The following is a 14,661-nucleotide window of genomic DNA, read 5'->3' on the forward strand; positions in this document are numbered from 1 at the left end:
TTTTTTGATGGGGAAAAAAATCCATCAGAGAAAGAAAACGTTGATTTTAAATGGCCTGTTTTGTTGTGCTTTCTGAATCAAAGGAGATTTGAGTGATTTGTGGAGGTGCAGAGGGGGATTATCGGCCTACTACAGCCGCATGGCGACTGTGAGGTTGTATTTATGTCCCTGTGATTTAGATGGCTGCACCTTTTGTTGTCCGAAAAAAGCTGCTGTCTGATTGCTTAACAGGGATTATGAAGCAGGTAAAAACAGCAATAGTGAACTGGCTAAGCCGAAGGATGCACAGAGGGAGGCAGGTATAAAAAGGGAGCTCAGCTGTAGACTGCACTCTCAACTTATCCTGACATCCTTCACCACGGTCCCAGACTACTAAGAAGAGGTAAGAATTCTTCATATTCACAGATGAATGAATGAAAGGATGGATGTGTAGTGGTGAAACTAATTATGAAGTACAGTTTTATGCCTGATAGCCCCCTGCAACCTTGAATTGGATAAGTAGCTATGAAAATGAATAGAGGTCAAAGGTCAAATGGTGCAATGGTGAAAATCATTCAGTTATGCTCCACTGTGGGGTTGAATAAGGATGATGGAAGTCATTACAGTATATACGTATTGCATTGTTTTAATAGGCCATTAAAGTTAACCGACAGGTTCTCTCTGAGGCCATATCTACAATCAGTGAACATATGTAAGAATGCTTGTGTATGGAGGCCAGGTAAAAAAAGAGCCAAAATAGTGCAAAATGAGAAGAAAATGAGAATGCAAGTTCAATTCAATTCAATTTTCAATTCAATTTTAGCTATACAGCAGCAAATCACAGCAACAGTCGCCTCAAGGCGCTTTATATTGTAAGGTAGATGCTACAATAATACATACGTAACAAAAACATCTGCTTTCTGTGGCTTTCAGTATGTCTACTAAATTATCTGCAGACAAGAATGCTATTTAATCACTGTAAAATAGAGTAATCGACCAATAAATATTAAATATAGTGCTCTGTGGTTTGAGCAAGAATCTAACAAAGGCATAGTTCAGTATTTTTGAAGAGGTGTGCAACAATCACATATGCTGAAATTGCACAGCAATTAGCCAATCAGAAGAGAGGCAGGAAGCTGCTGTACCTGCTCCTGGCACTGAAATAAGTAACTGTAGCCCAAAGCAACTTTAGACTGAAGGCATCTGGGTAATTAACCAAGACTTTATTCTCATTCTTTGCATTTATCCATAATCTTTGTATTGGAGATTGGAGTTGACACAGAAGGTGCCAATAGAAAAAAACCCCAACAAATTTCTAAAGAGAAATATGATCTGATGTTTAAAAATATATAAGACCAAACAACCTGAAGACTGGAGATTATTTTGGAAGATGATGAGCAGATATGTTTGAAAATACGTATTTAATTAAATGCTTGTAGTGCTCTTAACCCTTCAGGACTAATCTTTATCTAGGAGTTATAGAGAGCTAAAGTCCTGGAATGCTATCAAAGGTGATGAATGGGTTTTATCCATTTAGTGTTCCTTAAATAGTCCAAAGACTTTGGCACTTTTAGGAGAAACATACTGTGGCATAACCACGTGTGCAATGTAAATCTTTGGTTGTTTGTTGTGAGGTCACGGGGGTCAGTTAGCAGCCAGAGAAACACCAGTTTGGTGGAAGAGTCCTAACACCAGTGGCGTAATCTTATTGCAGAGGATTAACCCTCTGTACCCTTAAATAAAAGCATCACTCCAGCTGCCAGAGAGCTCTCAGTTATAGATCTGTGACCTCCTGATCACTTTTTGATCATTTGTTTTTTTCACCTTTCTTCCAACAGAATACTTCCAAAAACCTTCTAGAGATGGCAAAGTAAGTACTGGATACATTTTGTTTTTATCTTTATGTCCCAGAGGAACTGCTGATTCTAATCAAACTATTTAAAGATCTCGCTCTCTCATACTCAAAAAATATAACAATCCAAAGCTATTGTTAGTGGAAAGATGTTTCCCTTTTACCTAAAGAAAATCTGACAGGGGCCAAAAGGTTGATAAAAATCATGATCTCTTTGAAATTTGTGGAGTTGTAGACAGGATGGTCAGCCAACTCCTAAAAGGGACAATTATTAGAAAGTATTTATTTAGGTCTGTAATAGGCTTAGTCTCTCAACATGCTCTTTCAAATATGGTAACACAGCTCTGAGCTTTATTTGATGACAGTGGTAATTGGTTATTTGGGGAACCCTCTTACAGCATTTATAGCTCCCTCACCTGAGCCAGCCTCTCAATCCTGGCTTGATGAGGTAAAGCAGCTCCACGCTTAGCTATTACTAACTGGATAACGAGGACTAAAGGATTACCAGCCCTTCTGTCATTTGCCAAGAAACCAAATTTACCCACAGGGTCCAAATTGAATCACTATTTTATTTTGTTAAGCCTGACAGTAACTCCATGGATGTAAGTGGATGTACTCTTCTTTTAAAAACATGGGTTCTCCAGCTTTATTCAACATTTCACACACTTATTTCTGCCCTGGTTGCCAGGATAAGGAGGTTAATATTTTAACTGTAATCTATACAAAAAGGTTAATTTAAAGGTTGAGTGGTGTTTCTCCTTTTCGCTTCACAGGGTTTTCAAGAAGACCAGTGGAAATGGAGGGGTATGTTCTCTTTTATTCTCTTAAAACATTTTTTTAATAGACTGAAAAAGGGGTAAAACTTAAAAGGTTCTGAAACACTATGCTTTCCCTTCTTCAATGTGACAGCTGACCCTCTACCTGGGGAAGAGAGACTATGTGGATCATGTGGACAAAGTGGACAGAGTTGGTACGTTCCTATTACAGAGTGTTTTTTCTGTATTTGTGTTTGCCTGCGGTCATTATGAAGACAATAACTGTGCCTGTAATCCTGCTCCCTTGCAGACGGCGTCGTAAAGCTGGACCCAGCAGATTTCGGAGACAGAAAAGGTAGCGTTACATAAAGCGCCGTTTTAAATTGGGTTCAGTTCTATAAATAGAAGCTTTTGCCAATCACTGTGAAGTAGCTGATGTAATTACACCTGTCTGCAGTGTTCGTGCAGCTGGCATGTGCCTTCCGTTATGGTAGTGATGACCTGGATGTGATGGGCCTGTGCTTCAGGAAGGACATCTGGATGCAGCAAACCCAACTCTATCCTAATGGCGAGAAGCCTGCCTTGAGTGCCATGCACGACACCCTGCTGAAGAAGGCAGGAGACAACGCACACCCTTTCTCTTTTGAGGTGTGTGACTCAGGACCACAAAATTAAGCACGACAAGCAGTTTATGACCTCAGCCATGTGAGAAAGAGTTGTTTTTGCTTTTTTAGAAATTGTGCATGTAACATTCAATGACACATGATGTTACTCCACTTTAATACTGAGTATTTAATAGACATTTATATATTTTTTCTTAACGAGGAAAAGCTCAAATTAACAATTTCTTTCTTCCTGAATATCTAAAATTAGGCTTTATTTTGTAATTTCATGGAAGTAGCTCTTGCGTTTTCTTATAAATCTTAGTCTTTGTCTCCATAGATTCCAAACAACCTACCCTGCTCAGTCTCTCTGCAGCCTGGACCTGATGACAAGGGAAAGGTGAGGCATCCCTTTACCTTAGAGTATATAGGCAAGGATGTCACTTGTTTAAATATCAGCTGTTCACAACTGCACTGTACTTTGCAGGCTTGTGGCGTTGACTTTGAGATCAAAACTTATCTTGCCAAGGAAAAGAACAACCCCGATGAAAAGATTGAAAAGAAGTGAGTTCACTTCCACTAATGTCTTTGCCTTGCTATCTCGCCTCTCTTTGTTCCATTTCATTTTTCCTCACCTCATCTCTTCTTCCTTCCCTCTCCTTGGCCCTGACAGGGACACCGCCCGTCTCGTCATTCGTAAAATCCAGTACGCCCCGTCTCAGGTGGGCTCCGGGCCCAAGGCTGATATCTGCAAAAGCTTCATGATGTCTGACAAGCCCGTTCATCTAGAAGCTTCAATGGAGAAAGATGTACGGCAGCAAAATTTTAGCTTCACCCTGTTGAAATGGGAGCTGTGCAGTGAACCAATTAAAATCTCTCTCCTGTTTTGCCGCAGCTCTACTTTCATGGTGAAGCGATCCCAATCAAGATCAAAATCAAAAACGAGAGCAACAAAACAGTCAAGAAAATTAAAATCAGTGGTGGGTACCTCTATTCACTGAAATACTGAAATAAATCCTGAAAATGTTATAAAGAAATAACATTTTTCTATATCTTCCTCCCTGCAACAGTGGACCAAACCACAGACATCGTCCTCTACTCGGCAGACAAATACACCAAGTGTGTTCTTAACCAAGAGTTCGGGTATGTGGGCAGAAAACTGAAAGCACAGCAAATGTCACAGAAGCAAAATGAAAATATAAAATTGGGTCAATCTGCTCATGTGTTTCTTTTCACTCTCTGCAGAGAGACGGTGGACTCTAACGGCAGCTTCGACAACACTCTGACCATCACACCTCTGCTCACTGATAACAAGGAGAAAAGAGGTTTGGCGCTGGACGGTCGACTGAAGGACGAGGACACCAACTTGGCCTCCACCACCATGTAAGTGCACACTGGTGTAAAGTTTGGGCGAAACACTCCTCTCTGTCGGTTCTGTGTTGCTTCACATTTCCATCCGCTTTCTTGTTCAGTGTCCACAATGTCTTACAGTAGTACACTCAGCTAATTTAAACCCCTCTAATCCTTCAAATCCCTGCACTTCGTCCTCCACAGGCTGCGGCAGGGAGTAGAAAAAGAGGTGCTGGGTATCCTGGTTTCCTACAAGATTAAAATTAACCTCATGGTGGCTGGAGGAGGGTAAGTATTTTTTGACACAAGTAAATCCCGTTCAAGATTAAACAGAACGAAACGGCAAAGGCCGGCTTACGTTTTCCCTCTTTTCTCCATGTAGTCTGCTGGGTGGCCTCACTTCCAGGTGAGTAATATTTAGTGACAATATTATCACAATCCATACAGAAATGATGATTGCATGCATTCACATTATTTGGCTCATTTTTCTCTGCAGTGATGTCACATTGGAGCTCCCACTGAATCTCATGCACCCCAAGCCTGAAGGTATTTTTTTACCTTGTAGAGCCTAAAAGACTCCTAAAATTTTATAGAAATGCCTTTAAAATGATTTTAACTCTCATGCCTAATTACGTTCTCGCCTTTGTGCTAATCTCTTTTCTACACGGAGCAGAATAAGGAGTATACACTGGTGTAAGTTGTGTTTAATACTTTATTATTTACATGTTGTTTTGGGTGCTATCACCTAGACATTTCATTATTAGGACTTGACTTAGAAGCTAACAAATGAAAGCTGAATTTTAAGAAAATGCTTTAAAAATTGCATACAGTGTAAAATATAATACAATGAAAAACGTACATAAGCATATAAAATGTTAAAACAATTTGTATTTGAAATCAGCAGCATGTTTAAAAAGCTAGAATAGGTTTTTTATACAACTTAGGTGGGAAGAGGTTAACCCCCTCGATATGACATTGTTTGGTCAAATAGTTCAAAATGTTCAGCATGAAGTTAAGAATAATTTAGGAACGATCCTTTTTTTTAATCCTAAGAGTAAAGATGTGGGAAACCCAGAGAAAATCATGCACAGGGGGAAAAAACATTATAAAATATGTCTGAAGATCACGCTCTTGGGAACAATATATCTGAACAAAATATAAAAGTTTAGAAGTACTTAGTTACTTTGAAGGTCTTTCCACATGTTACACGTATGAAAGGAGGATATCTGTGTAGTAAAAAAAAAAAGTCTAAACTAGTCTGCCAACAGACTGTCAGTTTCAATATTGAGCATGTTGTCTTTGTCCTAATTATATAGTCTTTAAACTCATTAACAATGATTTCATTCTTCTTTATTTAAATTACACAGAGTTCTACCTTTTTTAAAAATGGACCATATGTGTGATTTGTTTTTATGTTTCTTTTTCTTATTATTTCATTAATAAATTGAGCTATTGTTATTAATTTATCTGTATCCTTTTCCTGTTTTTACAGTGTCTTAAATGAAAACACCCCCATAGTCAAGGTGAGATTCAGCTATTACTATGTAACCTGCCATCTGCTATATTTATGAATTTTTGTAAGATGAAAATTAAAGTCATTAAATGTGTTGACAGGATATGCACTGTTTTATATAGAACTTCCTCCAGGACATTGAGTTGATAACTGCTTTGCTTTTAATATTGTAAATTACAATTACAAATACATGAAAGCAATAGATTATGAGGAATGATTATGACACCTTATACTCTTAAAGAGGAAATTCTGATGCTAAAAAGTGAAGTATATTATATAATGACATCACAGATTCCAACATCTCTTTCTGTTTACTTCTCAAGAGAGGATGTTACCCTGGACACTGAAAAGAAACCCACAGGAACAAAACAAAAGGAAGTGACAAAAACAAAGAAGAAAGAACACGACTGGTGTCCTCACACCAAGTCGTTACAGAGCAACCGAGGACATCTACCTTTCAGACACACCAAGGATATGCGTACAGATGTAACATCAGTCCTCTTACAGATTTCGTGGTCATGTTGAATAAATGTAATTTTAGCCGTAGAGAGAATGCTTGGATTGCATGTTAGTATCCAACATTTAAACACCCCAGACTTCTGTAGCAGCATGTTCTGATTATCCTTTGCATGTTTGCAGGATGTGATTGGAAGGCAATGAACAGAAAATCAGAGAGAAACCCTCAAAAGCTGATGTGCTTTTGATTATTGTGGTGTGTTCATTCATTATTTTGAATGATGTACTTCTCCATGTGAAATGTGGTGGATTATGGTTTAGACTGGACACATGAAACATCCCAAAATACAATAAAATTGCCTGAAAGACAGCTTTAAATGTTTTCTTTCTTTCTTAATTTCGTTGTCTTGTTTTCATTCATTGTTCACATCATAAGAGTAGATACTGGAGGGCACTTTACTTATGGCCAGAGGACTACTTTAGAAAATACGAATGCCAAAGATAGACTTTCAAGAAAACACTATCAAAACACTACTATATTCTGTATTGGAACTGAAGGACTGGATTCTAAACAAATGCTCCCAAAGACAACTGTTCTATAAATTTATGGGATGTAGGTGCTGCCTATAGGTAATAGTTTAGATGTGTAATTTCAATTAAAGTTGAATATATTTAGGCCGTAGCAGATATCTTCTCGACATAAAAACATCATGTCTGGGGTACACCTACATATTTACATATCCACGAACTTCCTGTGTTGTCTTCCTCTATTCCTGCCTGCTAGCTCCATGGTCAACCTCCTTCGTCCAATATATTTACATTGCCTCTTCTACACATGTCCAAACCATCACAGCTTTGCTCTTCTAACCCTACTTGTCCCTTTGATCTAATTCTAATCTTCTCCTTTATCGTCACTCTCAGTGGAAATCTTAAAATCTTTATCCATCTTAAACCCGACTCTTACCACCCACCTCGCCACTGTCTCACCGTCCTTACACATGTCCTGCTCCAACCATTACTCCTTTTGATCTTCTCTGTACTTCAACACTCTCAAAGCAAACATCACACATGTAGTGCGCTTTCTCAGCTTGAAGCCATACTGCTGTTCACTAAAAGTCACCTCTCTTCGTAATTTAGCTTCCTCAAGTCTTTCCCACAGTTTTCAGTTTTCAGTTTTATTTGTCATATGCAAGTTAGCACAGGGTCAACATTGCAATGAAATGTGTTTGACGAGCAGCAGTCACTCAGCAGCATGGTACAGTAGAAGAAAATATAATAAAATATAATAAAATGAAAAAAAAATAGAAAAACAGTTAAGAGCAAAATATTAGAGACGTGGTAAAAGAGAAAAGATGACTAAATATATATGTATCTATAAATATAAATATATGTACACTAGTGATTAAATAAGAAAATCTTGAAAAGAAATATGAGGGGGGGGGGGGGTGTTGGCAGATGGGATATTGCACAGAAATGAGCAGCAGAAAATTACAGTATTGCACTTTTTAAATATAAACATCAATAACAATAAAGTGGAATGACCAGTGCAGATTAAACAGAGTACTTGTGAAGCTGCAAGGTAGCTTCTGAGTGTGTCCTGTGGAGTGTGTGTGTGTGTGTTTAAGTGTTGTGGTTGAGGTGTCGTATGGCTTGGTGGTAAAAACTGTTTTTAAGTCTTGTAGTCCGAGCAGACAGACTCGTGTAACGTCTGCCAGATGGTAACAAGGAGAACAGCTGATGTGCTGGGTGGCTTCATGGTGTAGCCATCAGCTTTATCCCTCTCTAGTGCACTTCCATTTCTCAGGCACCCTTCCAATTTTCAAAATTGTGCTAAAAAGCACACTGCTCCTACTCTCTTAATAATTTATTACAATAATAATAAGAAGAAGAAGAAGAGGAAGCGGAAGAAGAAAAAGAAGAAGAAATCATCCACTTAATCCTCATATGAGAAGTTTAGCTGAAACGATTTAATTGTTTAAGTTAATTAACTAATCAGCATACGGTGGCGCTATTGCTACCATTTTTGACTATAACAGCGAGGAGTGGGAACGCTGCCCACCAAATTTCACTCTTGTGGTATTTACCACTAATTAACACTAGGGGCAGGCGGCTGTGCTCAAATATTTGCCGAACGCGGAGGAAGAAACGAGGAGGAAGAAGGAGCGTTGCATTGCGTCATCACGTCCAACGTGTAGCACAGAAGAAACATGGCTTTGAATGGAGGTTTGTGAACTTGTGTTGTAAAAACAAGCTGACTTTGACATTTCTGCTGCTTTCCTGCATTGTGATTTAAAAAAAGAAATTCTTTTTATTGAGGCTGTTCCTCTGGGTTACTTTATTTTTGCTTTTAAATTCGTCGCTGCCAGCGTAAACATGTTGTTAGCCAAACGGTAGCCCGGCTGGTTTGCTAGCTAGCTTGTCATTTCCTAGCAGAGCAGTTCACCTGTGATAGTCACACTTCAAAACAGTGCCAAAAGGGTTTTTGTTTTAATCCCGCTGAAACGGTAAAGTAGAAGCAGACATATAATAGTATCCACAAGTTACAGCAGCGCTTAAGACTGTTTATAATCCTAAAGTTTTGAGAATACGAAAGAAGGATAGTTGTGGTCTGAAATCTGAAAATAAAATGAAACGTTTCGGCTGTTACTGACCTGCAGATGAAGAGGATTTTAAGTGGGAGCCTCCAACAGAAGCAGAAATGAAGGTGATCCAGGCTCGTAGGGAGCGGCAAGACAAAATCAGCAAGCTGATGGGAGACTACCTGCTGAAAGGGTACAAGATGCTTGGAGAAGCCTGCGAAGTGTGTGGGGTGAGTGAAGCAGGACGCTGTGCTGTGTTTGTCAGGTTGGGTGAGTTAGCCTCTGATATGTTATCATGATATTTTATTAAATATGCAATAATTATATTTCTAAGTATATAGAAAAATATCAACGTCCTGATGATTGCAGCTCCCAGCCAGCAGCAAACAAAATGAAGACTGCCTAATTTGAAGTATGGATCTATTGTCAGAAGATGCCAGCAGGGTTATAGTGCAATAGTACTGACACTGCATGATAAACAGTGAGAGAGCAAAGGCCAAATGTAAGCCCAGAAATGGCTTAAATAATGTAATCCCTGGAAATTTTAAGTAAGAGCTTAAAAAAAAGGTTAAAACAATAGCAGTTTCGCAACAACTATTCCAACTAAAGGAACTTAACCTGCACCTAATAAAATTGAATAATATTTTCTACCTGGGATGTCATATCTTAGTTGAGCTTTTTAACCACCTGTTTAACAGAAGGAGGTCGTTTTGACCCTCTTGGCATTTTAAAAGTTATGTGACTTTGTTAAATTAAAACCCCATCATCATCATCTCGTATTTCATCAAATACTGAATTTTGAGTGTGGGATCAAAAGGGGAAAAAAAATATGAGTGCTTTTATCTAGAACCACGGAGGACATCATTTTGACCCCATAGAAACTGATGTGAAACCACTGCTGTAGCAGAATCAGAAAGGGTTTTATTGCCAAATGTTGAGCAGGTTTACAACATTAGGAAATTGCTGCGGTGCTTCAATGCAAACACAGGGTTGCCCAGCAATACCATGTTTACACTTGAGCCAGAACTTGCCAGATATGATTTATTTAAAAACTCTATGTAGGGGGACTGTAGTTAGATCCAAAGTAAATAATTATTGCAAAGCTGAGGATGGGATTTCAAGCCGAAGTGGAGTGGTAGAGAAGCACTGTGTGACTGAATGTGTGAGGAACCAGGAAGGTTGATGGCTGTGCGCAGCAGCAGAGGAGCCGTAGCTGAAATGAATGGAGAGCTAATCCGAGCAAATAAAGAGTGAAATCCAGAGCACAGCAACCAAATCAGTTTTAGTCTTGAGCAGGAGAGGTGAAGAGCTGCAGGCAGAGGAGTGAGCACACAGATTGGGTGATCAAAATCACCCCTCCTGAGGGTTCTAGTGTTTATCGTCTATAAACGTTACAGTTCTGTTAGGATGTCCCAAAAGGGGAAATCTGATAAGTATTACAAACGCATAAATATTGAAAAAAAAAAAACCTAAATAAATAGGGTAAAGTGTGAATTTTATAGGTTAGTTTTAATGTAAAGATGGCACAGATAGTTCTTTCAAACTATATGAGATTTGTACATTTATATTTTCCTCATTTTTTTTCTTTTCTTCATCTGCCTCATTCACCACTTCTCCCTTATGCCCACCTCATCCTCTTCCTGCTCACCTGTAGTCTCATCTTGTGAACTGAATTACATGCTTTAACATAAGAAAATGTCCATTAAAAATACTTTAGTCCAGATTTCACCTGGTTGTCAGCAGATTAGACACTCCTGTCTCCAGACAGCTGGCAACATACCAACTATAACACCACCTGGTTATACGCTAACATTGTGCCAGCTAAATAAAAATCCCTCCCATAAACAGTTTGATTACACTCTCACATTGTCTGAGATTTTATTCATAGAGGCTGACAACGTTAGATCCACTTAAAAGAAAGCTTCTGACACAAGCTCACATCAGGGGAAAAAAGAAAAAGCAGTGGTTACTGACAGAAGTTCAGGATATCCTCAACAACTCACCTCAGTATCACTGTCATCAGGAAGGAGTGACTTTCTCTGACTCATCACCAACTTTTACAGCCTCCTTCAGAAGCTGTAAAACACCCCCACTCTAAATGCATGTGGGGGATTCTCACCCAGCTTGTTGACAGCTGAGGTAAACGGTGATCCGAGAGTCTTCACTTACCACACATGAATGCCAGACAAAGTGACTGGGATGAAAACGTAAATTATCGCCTAATGTTTAATTGAAATGTGTGCCCCCCCCCAATTTGTTGTTAGGTGTAATTGTTGTTCAGATATTTTAAAATATAGTGTGTATACAAATAGTAGTAGAAACGTGCATTTAAGGGGATGTTTAGAGCAACTGTTATGGGGTGTAGAGGGTTAAAACCCTCCTTTACCACCATGTTAACTGCATCAGTAATTTCAATCCACTGTACGCTCTTCCTGTCATGTGGAGTGCCCCAGTGATGCTCAGTGGAGTCATGTTTACATTCGGTTTCACATCACCAGCTGCAGATTTTTATTTATTTTTTTTGTTTGGCTTCATAGCCTGGTTGTATTTTTGCCTCAAGCAGTGAAACAACTTTTTTTTTTTTTTTTTTTTTTTTTTTCTTCCTTTTGTTAAGTAGCTCCTTTGGGTCCTAAATCATCATCTCTTGTTAAACATGCCTGGGCTTGTCATCATCTGTGCTAGGAAATATAAAAACATGGTTTTGCTGTGTCATTGATGGTGCAAAGTGGCACTTTTTTTTTTTTTTTTTTTTTTTTTTTTTTTATTATTATTATTATTATTATGTAAAAATGTATGCAGGTGTTATCATGAACAGAAGGTGAGGAGTGGCATCATTTATGTATTTGTGTTTTTCAGACTATTCTTCTCCAGGACAAACAGCAGAAAAACTACTGCGTCTCATGCCAGGAGCTGGACTCTGATATTGACAAAGACAACCCTGGTATGCATTAAAAAAATGTATTTAAAATGTATTTATACAGGTAAACCTCATTGAGACATGGGGTCATATCTTCAAGATTGACCCGTTTAAATATCTATACAGAATTAAATTTTAAAACATTAGAATTCATATAAACAATTAACTGGAAAAAATAAAACGAATTTAAAAAACACAAAAAAAAAAGAGTAGCATTAACACATTAAAAGTAGGAGCAGCCGTCCAATGATGCTTTCTCCAGTGTCCTTAGAATTTGTTTAAAACCCTTCAGCTCAACCAGACAAATTTACATTTAAAGTTACAAATGTCAAGTTGTTTAGAAGATTTGGAAACTGTCATTTACACTGCAAAACTAGTTTGAACATAAATTGCTACTCGACCACCCTTTCACAAACGGTCTGCACAATAGATATTTAAACCTTTAAATCACATAGTCTTATGTTTTCCATGTAAATAATTATAAATATCTTTTCAAAAAACATACATATGTTAGCCCACTTTGTGTTCTTGTTACATTGTCTGCCCTTTCTTTCTTCCTCCCAGCCCTGAATGCTCAGGCTGCATTGTCCCAGGTGAGGGAAAGGCAGCTCGCAGCCCAGTCCCCCACACCGTCCCAGACTCCTGAGCTCAATGACAGCCCCAGCAGCAGTCAGGGAAATATGTCCATTCCCCAGCCTAGACCAGAGCACTGTGAGGGGGCTGCCGCAGGTGGAAGAACTCCTCTGCCTCCACCCGCTGTCCCTCCTCCTTCAACTCCAGCCTCCACTGCAGCCCTGGCACCAGCTCGTCCCTCAGTTACTCCACAGAGCTCTGCCCAGCGACTTGTGTTGCAGGAAGCCGAGGAAGCTGTCCTCACCAAACTTCGCTGGGCCACTAACCAGTTACAAAGCTCAGCCTCACTGGAAGCGAGCATCCAGCTCTGCAGCCTCATCAACAGCTGTGCCAACTCGCTGCGCAGCCTCAAGGAGCTCACCCAGTAGCTGCCACAGACTGGCTGAAACCCTGGAACACTGTTTCTGCTTGCCTCTGTCTTGGAGTAATGACTCTGGTTCAGCTTCTCTCTTGCTTAGAGATGATTTCAAAATTGGTCAAAGTATTATGAAAATAGGAATATAACATCAAAAGTGCTCCAGTTACTCTTGGATTAATGTAGTTGTATAGCTGGCAGAAATGTTACAAATTTGACTGTTTTTTCACTCTTTTGGAAGTTAGAGCTGATATTAATCTAAAAACATAATTAATTTAACCCATTCTGTGATTAAATTCTTCTAATATGGTTTAATCTATAGAGCAAAGAGATAAATCCAGTTAACACGTGTTTCTATGCATTTCCATTGAGGAAAAAGCCAGCTTTTTTGATACAGCACCACAAATGCTGGACCCTGAGTTGAAACCACTGATGTCAGTGTCTGATAGAGGGGCTATCACCAGATATTCACCAGTGATTTGCTGAAGCAGCCAACAGTCTGTCCTGCGTTGTTATCTCCCCTTAGAAATGACCCTTTCTTCCTCTCTTTACCACTCGATTGTCAAACCTGTGGAAATTTGGGATGGTCCTCCTTGGGCAGAACTGGCTTCACACTAGTCACATGTCGGTGGAAAAGAGTTATAAGGGATCTTTTACTACATTCAGATTTATAGTCAGTATTTTTGCCAAAACGCGTCATTCCTCTAATGTGGCCCTGTATTGTCTCACAAAGCCTGCTGCTCTTTCTGGCTCTGTTTCTGTTGTCTCTGCCATTGTGGCAGTGCAAAGATGGTCATTGTAGAAAGTTTTTGTTGTATATGTGTTTGATGCCTAATGGTGACGGTCAGGTGGCTCGCCGATGTGTCTATGAGAGCGCGCAGAGTTCGGGAGTCAGACATAATACTTTGAAAAAAGCTGAGAGCAAATATACTCTGAATTGTATGTTGATAGAGGAAAAGCCAGCTTCAGTGTTGATCAAGGTAGTAAAAGATTTCTAATAATGTATCACAATAAAGCACTTCTTGTTCAGGAGCTCTGCAGCTTGTTTCTTTTCATAAGAGGGCTTCATAAAAGCTGGATCCATACACAACACCATCCACACACAAAGGGGGGGTTAAAGTCATTTACAGGGGCACAGCAACACATCAAAATAGTTTTAATTTGAGAATGATGTGTTGAAGCAAGTTCAAAATAAATGTTTATGGCTTTTGCATCATCTCCATGCAAGTTTTGATTTATTGCGTGGCAGGCTGGATTTAACTGGAGTTAGAGAAGTGCTTCAGTTAAAGAAAACACTGTGCACTTTATCCGAAAATCGGGACAATCATGGTGCTGTTGCAGTCGGGTGAAGCAGGGATGCTGTCTGAAAGCTTGACTTCACATTTGTTACTCCCACATTACATCTAGTCTGCTTTGCACTTGGAAAGTGTGGTTCGATGGGGCAGCTATTTTCTGTGAGAATAAAACAGAAATAAGGACTGTTTCCACTTAAGGTTTGTTTTCCATGTTTTATCTGTGCCATTGCGTCTCCCGATGATGTGATGGAAGAGTTTGTGCCACGGAGCTGACTGTCCACTGGGTGGTGTCTTTTCATCACTGAAGCTGCTGCTGCCCAAGGGCTTGCAACATCCTGACCTCCAGCAGGGGATGCTGCTGGGGCTCGGAGAAAT

The 14,661-nt window shown here is 39.3% G+C and overlaps 2 protein-coding genes across 2 annotated transcripts; both read left to right on the forward strand.

Annotated features, from left to right (window-relative positions):
• The first annotated feature begins 303 nt into the window (after positions 1–303).
• On the forward strand, positions 304–6,867 carry arr3a (arrestin 3a, retinal (X-arrestin)). The gene is made up of 18 exons (XM_080866879.1): positions 304–382; positions 1,818–1,849; positions 2,605–2,635; positions 2,741–2,801; positions 2,897–2,941; positions 3,044–3,234; positions 3,529–3,588; positions 3,676–3,752; positions 3,862–3,997; positions 4,084–4,168; positions 4,259–4,331; positions 4,434–4,571; positions 4,743–4,826; positions 4,921–4,944; positions 5,035–5,084; positions 5,212–5,231; positions 6,031–6,061; positions 6,375–6,867. Exons 2-16 carry the CDS (start codon positions 1,842–1,844, stop codon positions 5,214–5,216), a joined length of 1,068 nt encoding a protein of 355 aa, XP_080723005.1. The 5' UTR covers positions 304–382; positions 1,818–1,841; the 3' UTR covers positions 5,217–5,231; positions 6,031–6,061; positions 6,375–6,867.
• Positions 6,868–8,646: 1,779 nt separating this feature from the next.
• Positions 8,647–14,023, forward strand: znrd2 (zinc ribbon domain containing 2). Its single transcript, XM_080867730.1, has 4 exons — positions 8,647–8,730; positions 9,165–9,316; positions 11,943–12,027; positions 12,568–14,023. The coding sequence occupies exons 1-4, from the start codon at positions 8,715–8,717 to the stop codon at positions 13,002–13,004; spliced, it is 690 nt and encodes a 229-aa protein (XP_080723856.1). The 5' UTR covers positions 8,647–8,714; the 3' UTR covers positions 13,005–14,023.
• The last annotated feature ends 638 nt before the right edge of the window (positions 14,024–14,661 follow it).

Source organism: Rhamphochromis sp. 'chilingali' (assembly GCF_963969265.1).
Source record: "Rhamphochromis sp. 'chilingali' genome assembly, chromosome: 19".
In the NCBI taxonomy this organism is placed as follows: Eukaryota; Metazoa; Chordata; class Actinopteri; order Cichliformes; family Cichlidae; genus Rhamphochromis; species Rhamphochromis sp. 'chilingali'.

What these genes read in the sequence shown, in the direction of transcription:
- arr3a (XM_080866879.1), top strand. An exon ending in AGATTTCGGAGACAGAAAAG is followed by an intron (nt 2,942 to 3,043) that starts GTAGCGTTACAT and finishes ACCTGTCTGCAG; the next exon opens with TGTTCGTGCAGCTGGCATGT. An exon ending in AACTTGGCCTCCACCACCAT is followed by an intron (nt 4,572 to 4,742) that starts GTAAGTGCACAC and finishes CGTCCTCCACAG; the next exon opens with GCTGCGGCAGGGAGTAGAAA.
- znrd2 (XM_080867730.1), top strand. An exon ending in AAGCCTGCGAAGTGTGTGGG is followed by an intron (nt 9,317 to 11,942) that starts GTGAGTGAAGCA and finishes TGTGTTTTTCAG; the next exon opens with ACTATTCTTCTCCAGGACAA. An exon ending in TATTGACAAAGACAACCCTG is followed by an intron (nt 12,028 to 12,567) that starts GTATGCATTAAA and finishes TCTTCCTCCCAG; the next exon opens with CCCTGAATGCTCAGGCTGCA.